This window comes from Muscardinus avellanarius (genome assembly GCF_963383645.1).
Source record: "Muscardinus avellanarius genome assembly, chromosome: 4".
NCBI classification, from domain to species: domain Eukaryota; kingdom Metazoa; phylum Chordata; class Mammalia; order Rodentia; family Gliridae; genus Muscardinus; species Muscardinus avellanarius.
Window position 1 is genome coordinate 152,937,632 of NC_137789.1, and position 15,133 is coordinate 152,952,764.

The 15,133-nt window shown below is 40.6% G+C and overlaps 1 protein-coding gene across 5 annotated transcripts in view; it reads right to left on the reverse strand.

Moving 5' to 3' along the window:
- Nucleotides 1–15,133, reverse strand: part of ATE1 (arginyltransferase 1) — a gene marked incomplete at both ends in the record, with an annotated part of 148,414 nt that overhangs the window by 62,235 nt on the left and 71,046 nt on the right. For all 5 annotated transcript variants that reach the window (XM_080694015.1, XM_080694016.1, XM_080694018.1 and 2 more), the window contains one exon: nt 14,537–14,636. In XM_080694015.1, the coding sequence (XP_080550141.1) occupies nt 14,537–14,636 (100 nt within the window). The remainder of the gene's footprint in view (nt 1–14,536; nt 14,637–15,133) is intronic.

The window sequence follows — 15,133 nt, forward strand, 5'->3', positions numbered from 1 at the left end:
ATTTAGTTCTTTGGGTGAAAGTAATCCAATTCACTTGTGTGATGCTGTCAAATTTCTTTTTTCTTTTTCTTTTTCTTTTTTTTTTTTAACAAAGGCAAAGAAAACAATGACTTACAAAGATCAGATCCTTCCCTGCACATCAGAGCTAGGAAAGAAAGCATCTTGGGAATTGTATATTTGTTGCTGCTGCTGCTGCTGCTTTTAAAAGACCTTAAGATCTGCTAGCCAGCTCTCATTGCACAGAAACATTAATTACCTATAAGCTGACACAAAGGTCACACATAAGCATCTCCAAAGAAAATTTAAGGTAGCTTTAAGGTGATCAGTGACTTTATGGCTGCACAGGGTCATGAATGAGGCACCAGAAACTTCTCTCTAGTGTGTCATACAGGACAATTTATTTCCAGTTTGTTATGGTGAACGCAAAATTAATCTTTCCGTAAGTTCCTTTTCGACAGCAAGAATCAAATTACCCCCAGTAATTCTGCAACTGTAAAGCCTGGGACAAGTCAGTAATCCTTTAAACTGGGCCTCTCAACCTCAGGTCAAATAATTGACATTTGAGGCCAGAAAATTCCTTGTTCCTTCTACTTTTACTTCCCAGAAGCCACGTCCCTCCCTCCCCACCATCCTGACTGTGACAACAGTCTCCAGATATGGGGAGGAAGGGTACAGAGCTGCTGGCGAGAGAGAAGCACTGTCTTGGGGTAGGTAGAAAGGAGGTCCCTGACCTTTTACCTCACTGCTCTACCATAGCTAGTAGGCTAATTCATAAAAAAATGTTCTCTTGTTAAATGGTATTAGATTGCAAGTTTATACTGCACAACTATCAAAAATTTATTATCAGATTCCCTAGAAAAAATAGTTTATGTTGCATCTAGTAGTTATTTCAAGGGTTATCCTTAAAATGGACCTTACTTCATTAGGTACTACCCAGTTCTGAACATGTGCCTTCCAAAATCCACACTGACACCTAAGTCCCAGGTATTAGTATCAAGAGGTAGGACCTTCTGAGAAAGGGCTGAGTCTGGAGGGTTCCACCCTCAGGAATGGTTTGGGCTGAGCTTGCTCTCCCATCTCGTGATAACACAACACTGCTCACGTCCGTCCTGCTGTCCCTTCTGCAAGTGAGAACAGCAGACAGCCAGGCATCGCCAGATACAGAAACTACACGCACACTGATCTTGGACTTCCTGGCCTCCAAAGCCATGAGAAATAAATTTCTGTTGTTTTTAGAGTATCCAGTCTCTAGCTGGGGGTGGTGGCACATGCGTTTAATTCCATTGGGAGGCTACGAGAGGAGGATTGCACGTTCAAGGCCAACCTCAGAAACTTAGTAAGGCCCTTTTTAAAAAAAAAAAGAGGGGGGGTAAGCCTGGAGATATAGCTCAAAGGTAGATGGCCCCCGGGTTCAATCCCCAGTACCAAAAATAAACTTAAATAAATAAATAAGTAAGTAAGTAAGTAAGTAAATTATCCAGGCTCAAGTGTTTTGTTACAGCAACACAAACGGATCAAGAAAAACTTCTAGGCTGGCCCATTTAAAAAGAAATCTTTAATTCAAATTATGCCCTCTGTTCAAAACTCAAGTTCAATTTATGCCACAAGTAATATTATAAAGGACCGTGACTTCAGAATTATAAATGTTCTATATTAATTACTTGTGCCTGAGAAAATGCTGAAGAAAAATGCAAAGGCAAGGGTATCTCCACTGCTTTCACCCGAAAATCCAAACACAACAGCTTTCTCATTAAGAAAAACCCTCCTTGAGTCAACTTTATCTTTGATTAATACTGCCAAAATTATAAAAAGATATTCTGTAGAAATGCTAAGCAATGCAACTTTATTTGACACCAAATGATTCATTATCCTCATATCCGTATCCACCCATGAAAAGATTTATTGAACACTTACTATAAAAGCAAGAATTGAAACTAGGGAAAAAAAAGCTCTATCTCCAATTCTCCAGAAGCTCAGAGTCTAATAGTACAGACTCATGGGAAACAAGTGCTTATAATACAGTGCGATGAATACTGGTATCAGCACATGGGCTGCTATGGAAACAAGACCCTTGTGTTAAGAAGAGCCAGGCGGCCAGGCGTGGTGGCACACGCTTGTAATCCCTGCATTCTTCTGAGACTGGAGGACTGTGGTTTTTGGATGGCCTCAGCTACTTAGTGAGGCCCTCCGCAACTTAGTGAGACCCTGTCTCAAAATAAGGAATAAAAATAGGGCAGAAGGTGTAGCTTGGAGGTTGAATGCCCCTGGGTTCCATCACCAAACCTAAAAAAAAAAAAAAAAAAAAAGAAGAGCCAGGTCAGGCTTCATGGAGGAAGCAACCTGAGATGAATTTTGGAACAGGTGAAGAAATAAATGGAGGATAAGGAGACCAAACTATACTTCACAAAGGCAAAAGAGAAGAGGGAGAGGCTATAGTCAAAGTCCACAGGTAGGGTCTCCTAACAGTAACAAGAATGATTTTGACCCTGGAGCACTAACACAGGGTAAAGGAGAAATTAAAAATAGAATGTCTTATATAAAATCCTACATGCTTAAAATTAACAACTAAATTTTTAATTTCCCTTTCAAAACTAATTTGATTCTTGGGGAAAATTAACATCAAGGCTAGTCAAGGCTAAATTTCAGTACTGAGTTATTGCCTATTCAATTATTATATGATTAGAAAACAAAGTCAGTCCAACATGTAAGGTTCTGGCAAAAGCACTAGCATCTGTAAATAAGTTATGCATCTATGACTTTAGTGTTTTTTATAGTAAATGTAAAAATACTCCCAAAGCAATTTAGAGTAATACATTCGCAGTGTAGAGGTAAGCATTCAAGCAAAAATGTGGCAGCTCGAGCAGAAAGCTAAGTTTTATCGCTGTCTGAGCAAGTCAACGGTCATTTGTGGAAGGAAATGAAAAATTCTTTTATTATTAAATGAACACAAAGATTTTACCCTATGGCCTATCTTTTCTGAAACACAATCCACCATATTATCATGGGAAGAAGATCCCACAGTCAAAAACCTTGAGACACAGTCAAAAAGAATTTACTTAAAAACAAGATTAACAAGATTCATAGACAAATAAGGGTTTTGCTATGGCTCCAATACAGAACCCCCTGGAAAAGCTCATGCAGTAAAAATGCAAAAATGTTCTCAGGTGGAGTCACTGAACCAGGGCTCTCATCTCATCAATGCAAACGTATCCTGAAGGACCAATGATGTACACGGATTGCTGGACTTCAGGCCGGGCATGCTGAAGGCGGCAGGTCACTGGGGCTGTGGCCCTAGGACGCCTCTGTCTCTGGCTGCTTCCTGTTGCTCTCTGCCTCTGGTCACCATGTCCTTCTACCCAGCCCTGCTGCCATGTCAGCCAGCCGTGGACCGAAGCCTCTGAAACCATGGGCACCAATGCACCTCCCCTTCTCTAAGCTGTGCTCGTCAGGTATGTTCTTCACAGCAATGGAAGGGCTAACTAAAATAAATTTATTTCCTTCACTTGAACCACATAAAGTATAATACACATAGATAACAGATACAGGCAACCACAAAATTTTCAAATCACAAGTTAGAAAATGACTTAGAATAACCGTTAACAACAGGTATATGAAGTAACTGGAATTACTGTTACAGTGATACTGATATCACTCACACACACACACACACACACACACACACACACACACACACACACACTTTTTTTTTAAATTGAACTCCAACTGGTAGTTCCAATGACACTAACCCCAGGGATACTGTAAGCACTCTAACATTAAGTTAATGGTTCTATGATGGAGGCTAAATTTCAATATCCAGTCTAAATAGTAATGCAAGTGTATAATAAAGGGAATAAGTCTTTATTAATTATTAATCCATTTTCATTGACCTGAAAATTATGTTATTACTTAAAAGGTGAATGAAGCATTTAAGGGTAGATGTAATGATAAAATTAACAAACACCATTCTCTTGGCATGGACTGCGCTCCTCTCCCATTTTACCCCACATGAAGACAGCTTTAAAAAATAATTATAGAGATGATAGTACTCATTTGAAAGCAGCACTGTTAACAGTGCACACATACACATTTTATATACATGAGGTCAATGTGTAAACAAACACCAAACAGGTTTTTTGGGTCACCTACAATATAAAGAAAATTTCAAAATCAATAAATTTACACATCACCATCCTTTTCATCTGAGGGGTAGAAAAGATCCTTTTGTGGTTGAGATGGGATCTCTCTACACTGCCCAGGTGGCCCACACTCCTGAGCTCCAGTGATCCTCCACGGAGACTGCAGGTGTGCACCACGGCACCTGACCAAGGTCTTTTTGAAGCACGATTTGGAAGCCAGAGACCGTTAAGGAAAAGGATAAACTGTATTACATACAACACTTCTGTATAATTAAACAAACATCTACCACAAAGAATGGTAGAAGGCAAAAGACAACAAACGGTATGCAGCTGGCAGATACATCCGACACCACGACCGCTCTAAAGGAAGAGCTTTCACTGTGCGTCAATCAGTCTCAGCAGAACGTCCACAAACACCATCCTTAAGGTTCTTGAAGTGTTGTTTTAAGTTATTTGGAAGAATTTACTAGAGCAAAAGTGACTTCTCTGCATACCACCTCAGTGCTTAAATCGAGCATGTGCTACAGAACAGACTGGCCAGTTATCGTCCCATAGGGAAACATCTAAAGTCAAATTAATAATTTACTGATTTAATGGATCAGTACTAAGTATGACAATGGACACAGGGATATTTTACCACAACACAAATAGAATGGCACAGAAATAGTTTGTCAAAAATAAACTGGTGTGCCGGGCGTGATGGTGCATGCTTGTAATCCCCGCGCTTGGGAGGCTGAGACAGGAGGATCGTGCAGGTTCAAAGCCAGCCTCAGCTGGCTTAAAAGACCCTGTCTCCAAATAAAATACAAAATAGGTCTGGGAGTGTAGCCCAGAGGTAGAGGGCCCCTGGATTCCATCCCCAGTAGCACCAAAAAAAAAACAAAAAACAAAAAAAAACTGGTGTGTGTATAGCTAACACCATATATAAACATCATTCTCAAATAGACTATTGAAGTGTAAAAGGTAAAACTAAAAAAAATATATAAAAAACCATTTCCATGGCTAAAGGGTGGGGAAAAATAAAAACGACAAAACATGAAAGTACCAACCATAAAGAAATAAACTGACAAAATAGACCACATTAAAATCGGGAACTTCAGCTCATCAAAAAATACATTTACCGCTGGGCGTGGTGGCGCACGCTTGTAATCCCCGTGCTTGGGAGGCAGAGAAAAGGAGGATCGCGCAGATTCGAAGCCAGCCACGTGTGCTGGCTTAGGAGACGCTGTTTCCAAATAAAAATGTAAAAATAGGTCTGGAAGTGTAGCCCGGAGGTAGAAGGGCTTCCAGGAACCCCAGTACCACCAAAAAAAAAAAAAAAAAAAAAAATAATAATAATAATAATAATAACAACAACTTAGGAAAATGAAAAAAACAGACAATGAGTTGAGAAAGGTCTCTGTAAAGCACTTATCCAGCAAAAGATTCTGAAACAGAACGTATGAAGAACTTCTACAAATAAAACAGATTACCCAATAGGTAAATGGGCAAGACTTCAGCAAACACTTGATTCAAGACCAGTGAAGATATAATAAGGGTTATAATAATTGTCAATCAGCAATAAGATATAGGCTGGGCGTGGTGGAGCACCCTTGTAATCCCTGCGCTTGGGAGGCTGAGACAGGAGGATCACACAGGTTCAAATCCAGCCTCAGCAACTTAGTGAGACCCTGTTTCTAAATAAAATATAAAAATAGGTCTGGGAGGACAGACCGAAGGTAGAAAGCCGCTGGGTTCCACCCCCAGCACCACCAAAAAAAAAACCCCAAAACCAAAAAACAACAAAACAATCAAAAAACCAAGATGCAAATTAAAGCCACAATGCACCAGCACTCCGTACACACACCCTTCAGAATGTAAAGTAATGCTGCTGGGAGAGTGTAAATCAGTACAAACACATTTTTTTAAAAATATGGGCAGAATGAAATAAACTTGAAAACATTCATACTCTGTGACCAGGCAACTTGCACCCAGATCTATGCAATCAGAAGCACACATGTATATTCACCAAATAACTGTCAATGAATGCACGTAGCTGTTCATGCATTGACCAAGATCTAGAAACAGCCCATACACGGAAGAGTGGGCATATGAAATGCAGGATAGTCATTACACAGAATACCATACTCAACAATAACCATCTTTTGCTATATACAACCACATAGACAAATTTCACAAATATAATGCTCAGTGACAAGCCAGTCATAAATATCAAGTGCTTGTCCTTACGTAAAGTATGATATAGGCAAAAGTACTGCACAGAGTCAGAACCTGAACCTAGAACCTTGGCATCAGGCAGGTCTGAGGGGTCACAGGGAGGCTGGTCAGGCTGCTATTTGTTCTAGGTGCCAGGTGCACAGCTGTATTCACTTGGTGAAAATGTATCCAGTGCCACATTTAACACTTGTGTACTTTTCCTGTGTGTGTGTGTGTGTGTGTGTGTGTGTGTGTGTGCGCGTGCAACTCCAATAACCAGTTTATTTCTTAAAAGTATAGGTAGATAGGAAAGAATTCACAGAAAATAGAAACTATACTACTGAGATGAGACTTCTAAATTTCTCCTAAGCCCAAGTTTCAGCTGAAATCACCCAGTGCTCCGTGTGGTGCTCACCGCTCCCCTTCACTTCCCGGTTTGATCCGTGCAGACAGATGCCTGCTCTGCATATGCGATGCGTGTAAAAGCCCCAGAGTGCCTTCTGTTTGCCAATTGATTATCTGGGCACTGGGAACAATGATGGGTAAGGCAGACAAGGAGGGACCATGTCTCATCATCTTTCTTCTTTCTTGGCATTCAGTTATGACATGACGGTGTTCTGCACAGAGCAGACCATCCATAAACACGCTAATCATGAATACCTACAGGCTGGGCCTAGGAGGAGCCACTGAGAGCACCCGTAAGATGAGAAAAAAGACTACCTCCAGCTTCAGGCAGGACGGAAGGGAGGACGTGGCAGGGACAGAGAGCGACTTGCTGGAGAAGTGGTGCGTGCACGTGATCTGGCAGCTCTGGCCTGCACATGCAGAGATACTCCAAACATCTCAGACATGAGGAGCAGCACAGCTGGGAGGGGCAGGTGAGTCCCGGGGCACCTGAAACTGCCAGCTGCCAGCAGGTGGCCATATAAAGGAGGGAAGCAAATTTTCTTCAGTAGGTCAGGGCAGAGTTCGGGCATCAGTACTTTTCAAAAGCTTCAGATGAGAGGTATTTTTCAAAGGCTGAGAATCATACTATGCCAAGAGTTCTATTTCATTGTGGAGAAATGAGTAAAAGGATGGAGAAATACAACGCATACTGGAGTATACTTTTATTCCCCAAGTAAATGTACCTTTAACTAATATGCTAAGCATTTTAGGATGCTCCAAATCAAAAGTAATATATACTTTAGCCGGGCGTGGTGGCGCACGCTTGTAATCCCCGCGCTTGGGAGGCTGAGACAGGAGGATCGCGCAGGTTCGAAGCCAGCCGCGCGTGCTGGCTTAGGAGACCCTGTTTCCAAAATAAAAATGTAAAAAAATAGGTCTGGGAGTGTAGCCCAGAGGTAGAAGGGCTTCCAGGAATCCCAGTACCACCCCCCCCAAAAAAAAGTAATATATACTTTAACATGAATCTGACAGGCAACACCATTTATGTGAATTTCAATTCTTAAGTTCAAATTCTCAATGCTGCCAAAATCAGCCCATAAGCTAAGGCAAATCCTGGGTAAGTCAGCGACACTGAGCTTCCATTTCCTCATCTGTAAATGAAATGAGAAGCTCGAACAGATGACCCTTAAGAAGTGCTGTTGACTCTGAGGTGGCTTAATGTCACATGAGACAATCTTAGAAAAGAAAACTGTGATGAGTACTACAATTCTCTACCTCCCACTGCCTCTAGGAGGCATTAAAATCCCTTACTACAATTATTCTGTGGTGACTTTTTTTTACTGACTATGCCTAATCTACTGGACATGTGACATAAAAAAAAACAAAACAGATGCTGAATCAAAAGAAAGAACCCAGCATTTTGCTCTGTGCTATGGGTAACTGATGAGATCATCATATTCCTTTGAGCCCAGCAGTGTCAAAGTCACCACCACATGTGCCTTGCACACCGCCTGGGCTGCCAGACTCTAGTTAAAATAACATTTACTGGTTTGTTTGGTCAGGAAACGTTGAAAAGCTTCAGGGGTTCAGCACTGCACAGTTTTGCAAATGCAGCTCTGTTAACTCCAATATTTTTCTTTCTCTTTCTTTTTTTTAAACAGCTCTCTCTATAACGCTAATGCCAGTACTTTTTTTCGGGCAGAGTCCTGCAGAATTCCAAGGGTGTTGTCTGACCACACTCCAGCTGAGGAACTCAATATAAGAATGATTACTCACAGATGAATTAGTCTTCTGTTTCTTTTCTGCCATTTCAGAACCCTTTCTGATGTTTCCACTATCTGATGTCTGGCCATCCTGATACCAAAGCGGACTGCCTGAAATCACTCTATTTGCTTTGGCCTGTATACAAGTCTGGATACAAAACTCTGTGGAAACACCTCTCTCAGTTCATGGAACGTGCTCTCAGCAGCACTTTAAAACAGGGAAGAACTTTACAACATCATACCCAGCACCACTCCTTTATACTCCAATATCCATTTTCTAAAGTAATTCATACAGGTTGTAACTGTATGAAAAGAGGTCAAAAGAGAACATACACTAAGCTTTACATGCAAATAGTAAACATCTGGAAAGCACCGAAAAACTCATATTTTAGAAAAAAGCAAACTAAGCCGGGAATGGTGGCACACACTTGTAATCCCAGCATTCGGGAGGCTGAGACCATTCGCGGACAGCCTTGGCTACTTAGTGAGGCCCTCTGCAACTGAGTGAGCCCTGTTTCAAAATAAAGAATAAAAAAATAGGGCAATGGGTGTAGGTTGGAGGTCGAATGCCCCTGGATTCCATCCCCAGACCCGCAAAGTAAAAAATAAAAAAAATAAAAACAAGCTAAAAGGTTCAAAGTAAAAAAAAAAAAAAAAAAAAAAAAAAAATTGCTACCATTGCTACCATAAACAGAAAAGAAAAATAACAAGAAAAAGAGGCCTATACAATTTTGAGATGGGAAGTTAACTGAGTATTTAAGACAAAACAAATGCACCAAAGATGAAATAATGGAGAAAAATTTTAAATAAAATCAGTAACATGAGAATCAATATGCATAAAATTAAAACCTGAACAAAGGCTGAAAAGACTCATTTTTACTAAGGGCTTATTTCTGCTGCGACAATAGGGGTTAAAAATAATATGTAAAAGTGGAAATACATTTAAACTAATTTATCACTAAAAATATATTTATAAATATATATAAACCAACCTCTCCATTAAAAGAAACACTGGCTGATGGGCAGAACGGAAAACAAATCTTTCCGATGCTCAGCCTTTGCAGGGTCATGAGCTCACAGGAGCGGCACCTCTCTTTCCAATCACACTCCCCTCAGTTCATTCCATCCCTTCCAGTGCTTGGCTCACACGGGAGACACACACAATCCAACACGTGAAAAGCATGAAGTTGGCTGGAAGGCTTCACGGGAAGGGTCCCTAGATCTTAAGAAGAGACAAAGACCACCAACACCCATTAAGAGAGCTACTATCTATAACATCAATGAGACAGGAGACATCCATAACCCCAGTACTTGGGGGCTGAGACAGGAGGATCAAAGGTTCAAGGCCAGCCTCAGCAACTCAGCAAGACCCTGAGCAACTCAGTGGGACCCTGTTACAAAATAGAAAGGGCTGGGGTGTAGAGCCTGGGGGTAGAATGCCCTTGGGCCCACTCCCCAGTACCAAAACCAAAACAAAAGTAGAAAACAAATGTCAGTATGTTAGTGAGAATGTGGAAAAACTAGAACCTTGAAGGTTCTCTTTTGAACTACTGGCCAAAATGTGAAATGGTTCTCTACTAGAAGAGTTCAGCAGTTCCATAAAAAGTTTAAAAACAGAATTAACATGATCCAACAATGCCATTTCTGGGTATTTATCCAAAAGAGCCAAAAGCCAAGTCTTGAAGACATATTTGCATACTCATGTTTATAACACAATTACAATAGCCAGAGGGCAAGGGGAAGTTGAGGTATACAACAACAGATGAATGGATGGGACAAAATAGGATATATACATACAGTGGACTATTAGTCATCCTTAAACAAAGAAAAAAAATCTGACACATGCTATAACATGGGTGAACCTTGAGAAAACTGTGCTAAAAAGCCAGTCACAAAAAGACAAATACTATATTATTCCAATTATATGATGCACTTTAATCAAATTCTTAGAGGCTCTGGGAGGGAGGAAGGGAGATTTACAGTTTACTGGGTACGGTTTCAGTCTGCAAGATGAACTGAGTTCTGGAGGTAGGAGGCGGTGGTGGCAGCACAGAAACATGAATGTACTTAGTACCACCGAACCATGCACCTAAGAGCAGTTAGATAAATGTCACAGGTGTTTTACCACATTAAGGAATTTTTCTTAAGTAGAGAGAGAATAAGAGAAGAAAGTATTCTCTGCTCATTCTAATGGCTGCTGACGACCTATGATGCCTGAATGAGCATCGACCACCTCGAAATGTGCAAGGAGGAGCAGACCAAGAGGAGAGCCCCCGAGAGCAGCATCCGGGACAGCATCATCCCCTCCAGGCTCAGTGAGGGAGCCAAGGAAAACCTCTGACACTGGAAATGTCATCTCCACTCAGCCAGGCCCTGAGTCTCCAAACTGACAGCTAGTTATGCCAAGACAACAGCACGTACATCCCAGTCAAGGGCCGTGAGGAGCATGATAGCCGATGTGAGTGATAACGACGGGGCACTTAAGGCACTCTTCCTTTCGCTGACAGTCACTCGCTGGCTCTCCTCAAACTCTTTTGTGACTACCCTGAGCCTCACACCTAAGACTATGGTCACAGACACAGCACATCTACGAAATGCTTATATAAATCAACTTTTATTTAAGATGCACACACATATGTACTGAACAGTATAACCAAAGGAATTCAATAAAAGCATTTTAGGGAATACGATGCACAAAAATATAACTGCTAAACACGAGCAAATCAAAAGCTGAGAGGAGACTTCTGCAACTCATGCTGTTATGTAACTGTGGAGATGACCACCCGGTGATTTTCATTTCACAGGGCTCATCATTAGCAAGGCAAGCAAAATCAAAGGTGCCAGCACTGCCTTGTAGGCTCAAGTCGCGGTATTAAATAAAATGCTCTGGAAAGATGAATTCTCATATATCAAAAGAATAAACCTCTAAGAATTTCTGCATATGGAAATTAAGTGATTTTGCCAAACCCCCGCTCAGGTCAGTTCAGCTCCGTTCAGAATGAACCTGTGCAGCTCAACATAGGACAAAGGTAAGTGAGTTTGAGTTCACTGTTTCAGTCGCCCACCGCTGCGTAACAAACCATCCCAGAACTAGTGGCTTAACGCAATAATGCACCCTTCCTCCTCCTGTTTCTCTGAGTTGGCTAGAGCTCAGTGGGTGGTTTTTTCTTCAGATATCTTGGGCTCAGTTAAGAACTTTGGGCTGAAACACTGGAAATGGCTTCTGGCTGCGCAGTAACCTCTCTCTCCAATAGGGTAACTGAACCTTTTACCTGATGGCTGGCTTGAGACAGATGAAGCAAAAGATGCTGGTCCTCCTACGCCCTGAGTCCAGAAATCCCAGGCAGTTACTTTCATGACACCCTCTGGTCAGTCAGTAGGCCAGTCCCCCAGGGTGAGGGAAAGCGACCCGGCCATGAAGAGTGGAGTAGAACGCAGGCAGCACGAGGGAAGGGCAGGGATTACACTCTTGGAACCCTGGGCCAGCGCGTGGTCCTCCATACATAAAGATGGACCACCATTCAGCATGCCTTCATGATAGCTCACTACTCAAGAACAGAGAGTGGCTAAAGTGAGCGCTTTTGTAAATTTCAGACTCACTGTTAAACACTGCCATCTGTTTTACATCCTATGGCAAATATATAGTGAACACTGTAACTTTCTATGTCCAAACCTAGACATCCAAATAAAACACTAACCTAGTTTCAGGTGCAGCTGAGTGCCACACGGCAGTACTTTAGGCACTGCATTATAAATAGCCACACCCCTCCATAAGTTGTAGGCGCTATTAGGACAAAGCCCATCTAGACACTTATAACTGCTAAGTCCCCCCCGCCTTAGTTATTAAAAATTTCTTAACTATTTAAAAGTATATTACTTTTTCCTTTAATATCAAATAAAAACACCTTTCTATGTTTTCAATGTGCCAGAAGTGTCCTATTACTAATGCTTTATAATTATATTCTAAGAAAAGTAACTTCAACTATTACTGTACTTACATACTAAATTTACCTTGAAATGACAAGTGTTCAACTGATTTCCTGTAAGTTATTTTTTTGTTGGTCTCTAGCTCTAGACCTTCAAATTGCAGTGAAAAATAGTTGTGCTTAAGCCAACACTGACATTACAGTTTTGGACAACAGATCTGACTAAAAAGAGCTATTTTAATAAGCACATGTGTTATTCCAGGGAGTACTGATATCAACTAGCAAAGGCTCTCCTGTTCCCCAGCATTTAAATTAAGAAATCTAGCTAATGGCACAGACCATCTGAAAGACTCAGTGCATTTGCCAATGACCCTGAAAACAGACAGGTAATGATTTCCTAAGAGCCCCTACAGATCCAAATGCAGGCATTAACATAATATACCTCATTTCTACACCACTCCCATTTTATAGCTGCAAAAATGGAGACTGGCTACAGTTAAGCAACTTCTCCAAATTGTATCACACTTTGTGACACCACCTCTACCACCGTATTTATCCATAATATTTGCCACACTTTTAGAACCGTGTCTGTTCCTAAGTACCTATTTGTAAAGTAGAACCTGCCCTATTCACACTGAAATATTTGTTAACACTAGTGAGCTTTTCATTACTGGGAAATCATCATCTTTTCTCTTTCTTCCTGGGCTCTCCCATGTGAAAAAATAATTTGGTATATCAGTGATTCTTTTTTTTTTTTTTTTTTTTTTTTTTTTTGCAGTACTGGGGATGGAACCCAGGGGCATTCTACATTGAAGCTACACCTCCAGTCCTAATTTTTATTCTTTACTTTGAAACAGGGTCTCACTGAGTTCCAAAGGGCCTTATACTAAGTAGCTGAGGCTGTTCGCAAACCGCAATCCTCCTGTCTCTGCCTCCCAAATGCTGGAATTACAAAGGTACACCACTATATCTGGCTACACCAAATATTTTCAAATGAAAAGATCTCTTAAATTTGCTTCAAATCAATTCAAAAGGTGATGAAGGAAGGAATGGGGTGAAGAAATATACAAAATAAGTTTTATGAATAAATGCTAAGCTGGCAATGAGTACACAGGGATACAAGTACATTTTTCCTTTGTTTTGAGTATGTTTTAAAATTTTTTGTGATTTAAAAATTGTATTTATGCATATGAATAGATTAATACTTTTTATTTACACTATTTCTCTGAAACCCATCAATGACTCCAAATTGCCCCAGTTTCTTAGACCAAATTTCAAGTCCTTCATCGACCTTTGGCTACACTTCTTCTTAGGAGCCTCTCACACACACTGTCACCTCTGGCCCCTTACAGTTCTTCTCCTGGACACTGCTTCTCCACCATGCTTCTCTTCTTGAGCCCCTCCCTCCTTCCTCTGCATCCTCCTAGCACTAATCGACCACTATATGCCTAGTCTTAGGTAGATGCCCCAGCTGCATCTAGGCCACAAGTGTTGGGTGGAAAATTCATGCCCATATCTTTGTGCACCTTCAGAGCTGAAATCAGGACACTCAGTAAAGCAGAAAGCTGGTGACCATGGAGGGCAAGAAGGAGGCTCTGCTCCTCTGCCCTGCTCTATACTGCACTCACAGGTAACATCAGAAAAGTTTCATTGAAGATTAGAGTCAACCCCCACCCCTTCTTTGTAGTACTGGGGATGGAACCCAGGGACCTTCTACCTCTGGGCTACACTCCCAGACCTATTTTATACTTTATTTAGAAACAGGGTCTCACTAAATTGCTGAGAGCCTCACTAAACAGCCAAGGCTGGCTTTGAACCTGCACAATCCTCCTGTCTCAGCCTCCCAAGCATGGGGATTACAAGCGCGCACCACCACGCCCGGCAAACCCCCTTTTTAAAGGAAATTCTGAAATATACTTAAATCACACAATAACACGATAGATTACAAAGAGAAGTAAAAGCTGTGGTTCTCATCGTGCAAACTTACTTTCTGAAGCAACAAAGAGATTTCATCATTAACCCATCATCCCTCCTTCAAAGCTCCAAATCCTGTGCCCTGAGATAAAATTTTTATTAAAGATTCATCTTCTATAATGAAAACAGACACATGTATACAAGTCAACTTTACCTTATATTTCATCTTGGGACATGAATGAATGTAGAAACCCATGTAATAATAGCTGAGTTGAGATGTTCTCTCATGAAGTTGCCTCGTAAAAGCAATTTCTCTGCCAAAAGAGGAAGAAAGTGAGGGTACAGTTAACTTGTTTCAATTTTCAAAAAAATTATGTAATTTGATGATTTTAATAAAATCTGATATTAAGTATAAAAAATCTGATCTTGAAAGTAAGACAATTTTCTAAACACACTAAAATAATTTTACTAAAGAGATACCTAACACCCTTTTAAATTATTTTGAATAAATATATCTAAGTTCAGATTATATACTATATATATATAGGGGCAAGCACTTACTTTAAATATCAAATAGCATAAAATTCAACAAATTTACAGTGCCCTATTATTCATTAATCCCTAAAATACTTAAGGAATCTGGGATTAACAAGTTGACAAGCCATGAAAAACAGCAAATTTTAGAAACCACAAGAGCCAATAAATTTCAAGGAAAATTACTATAATTATGACCATTTACATGCACACACTCTTTTAATCTGTACATAACTCATCCCTATACTAACATGCAAATTTTTATGTGCGTACATAT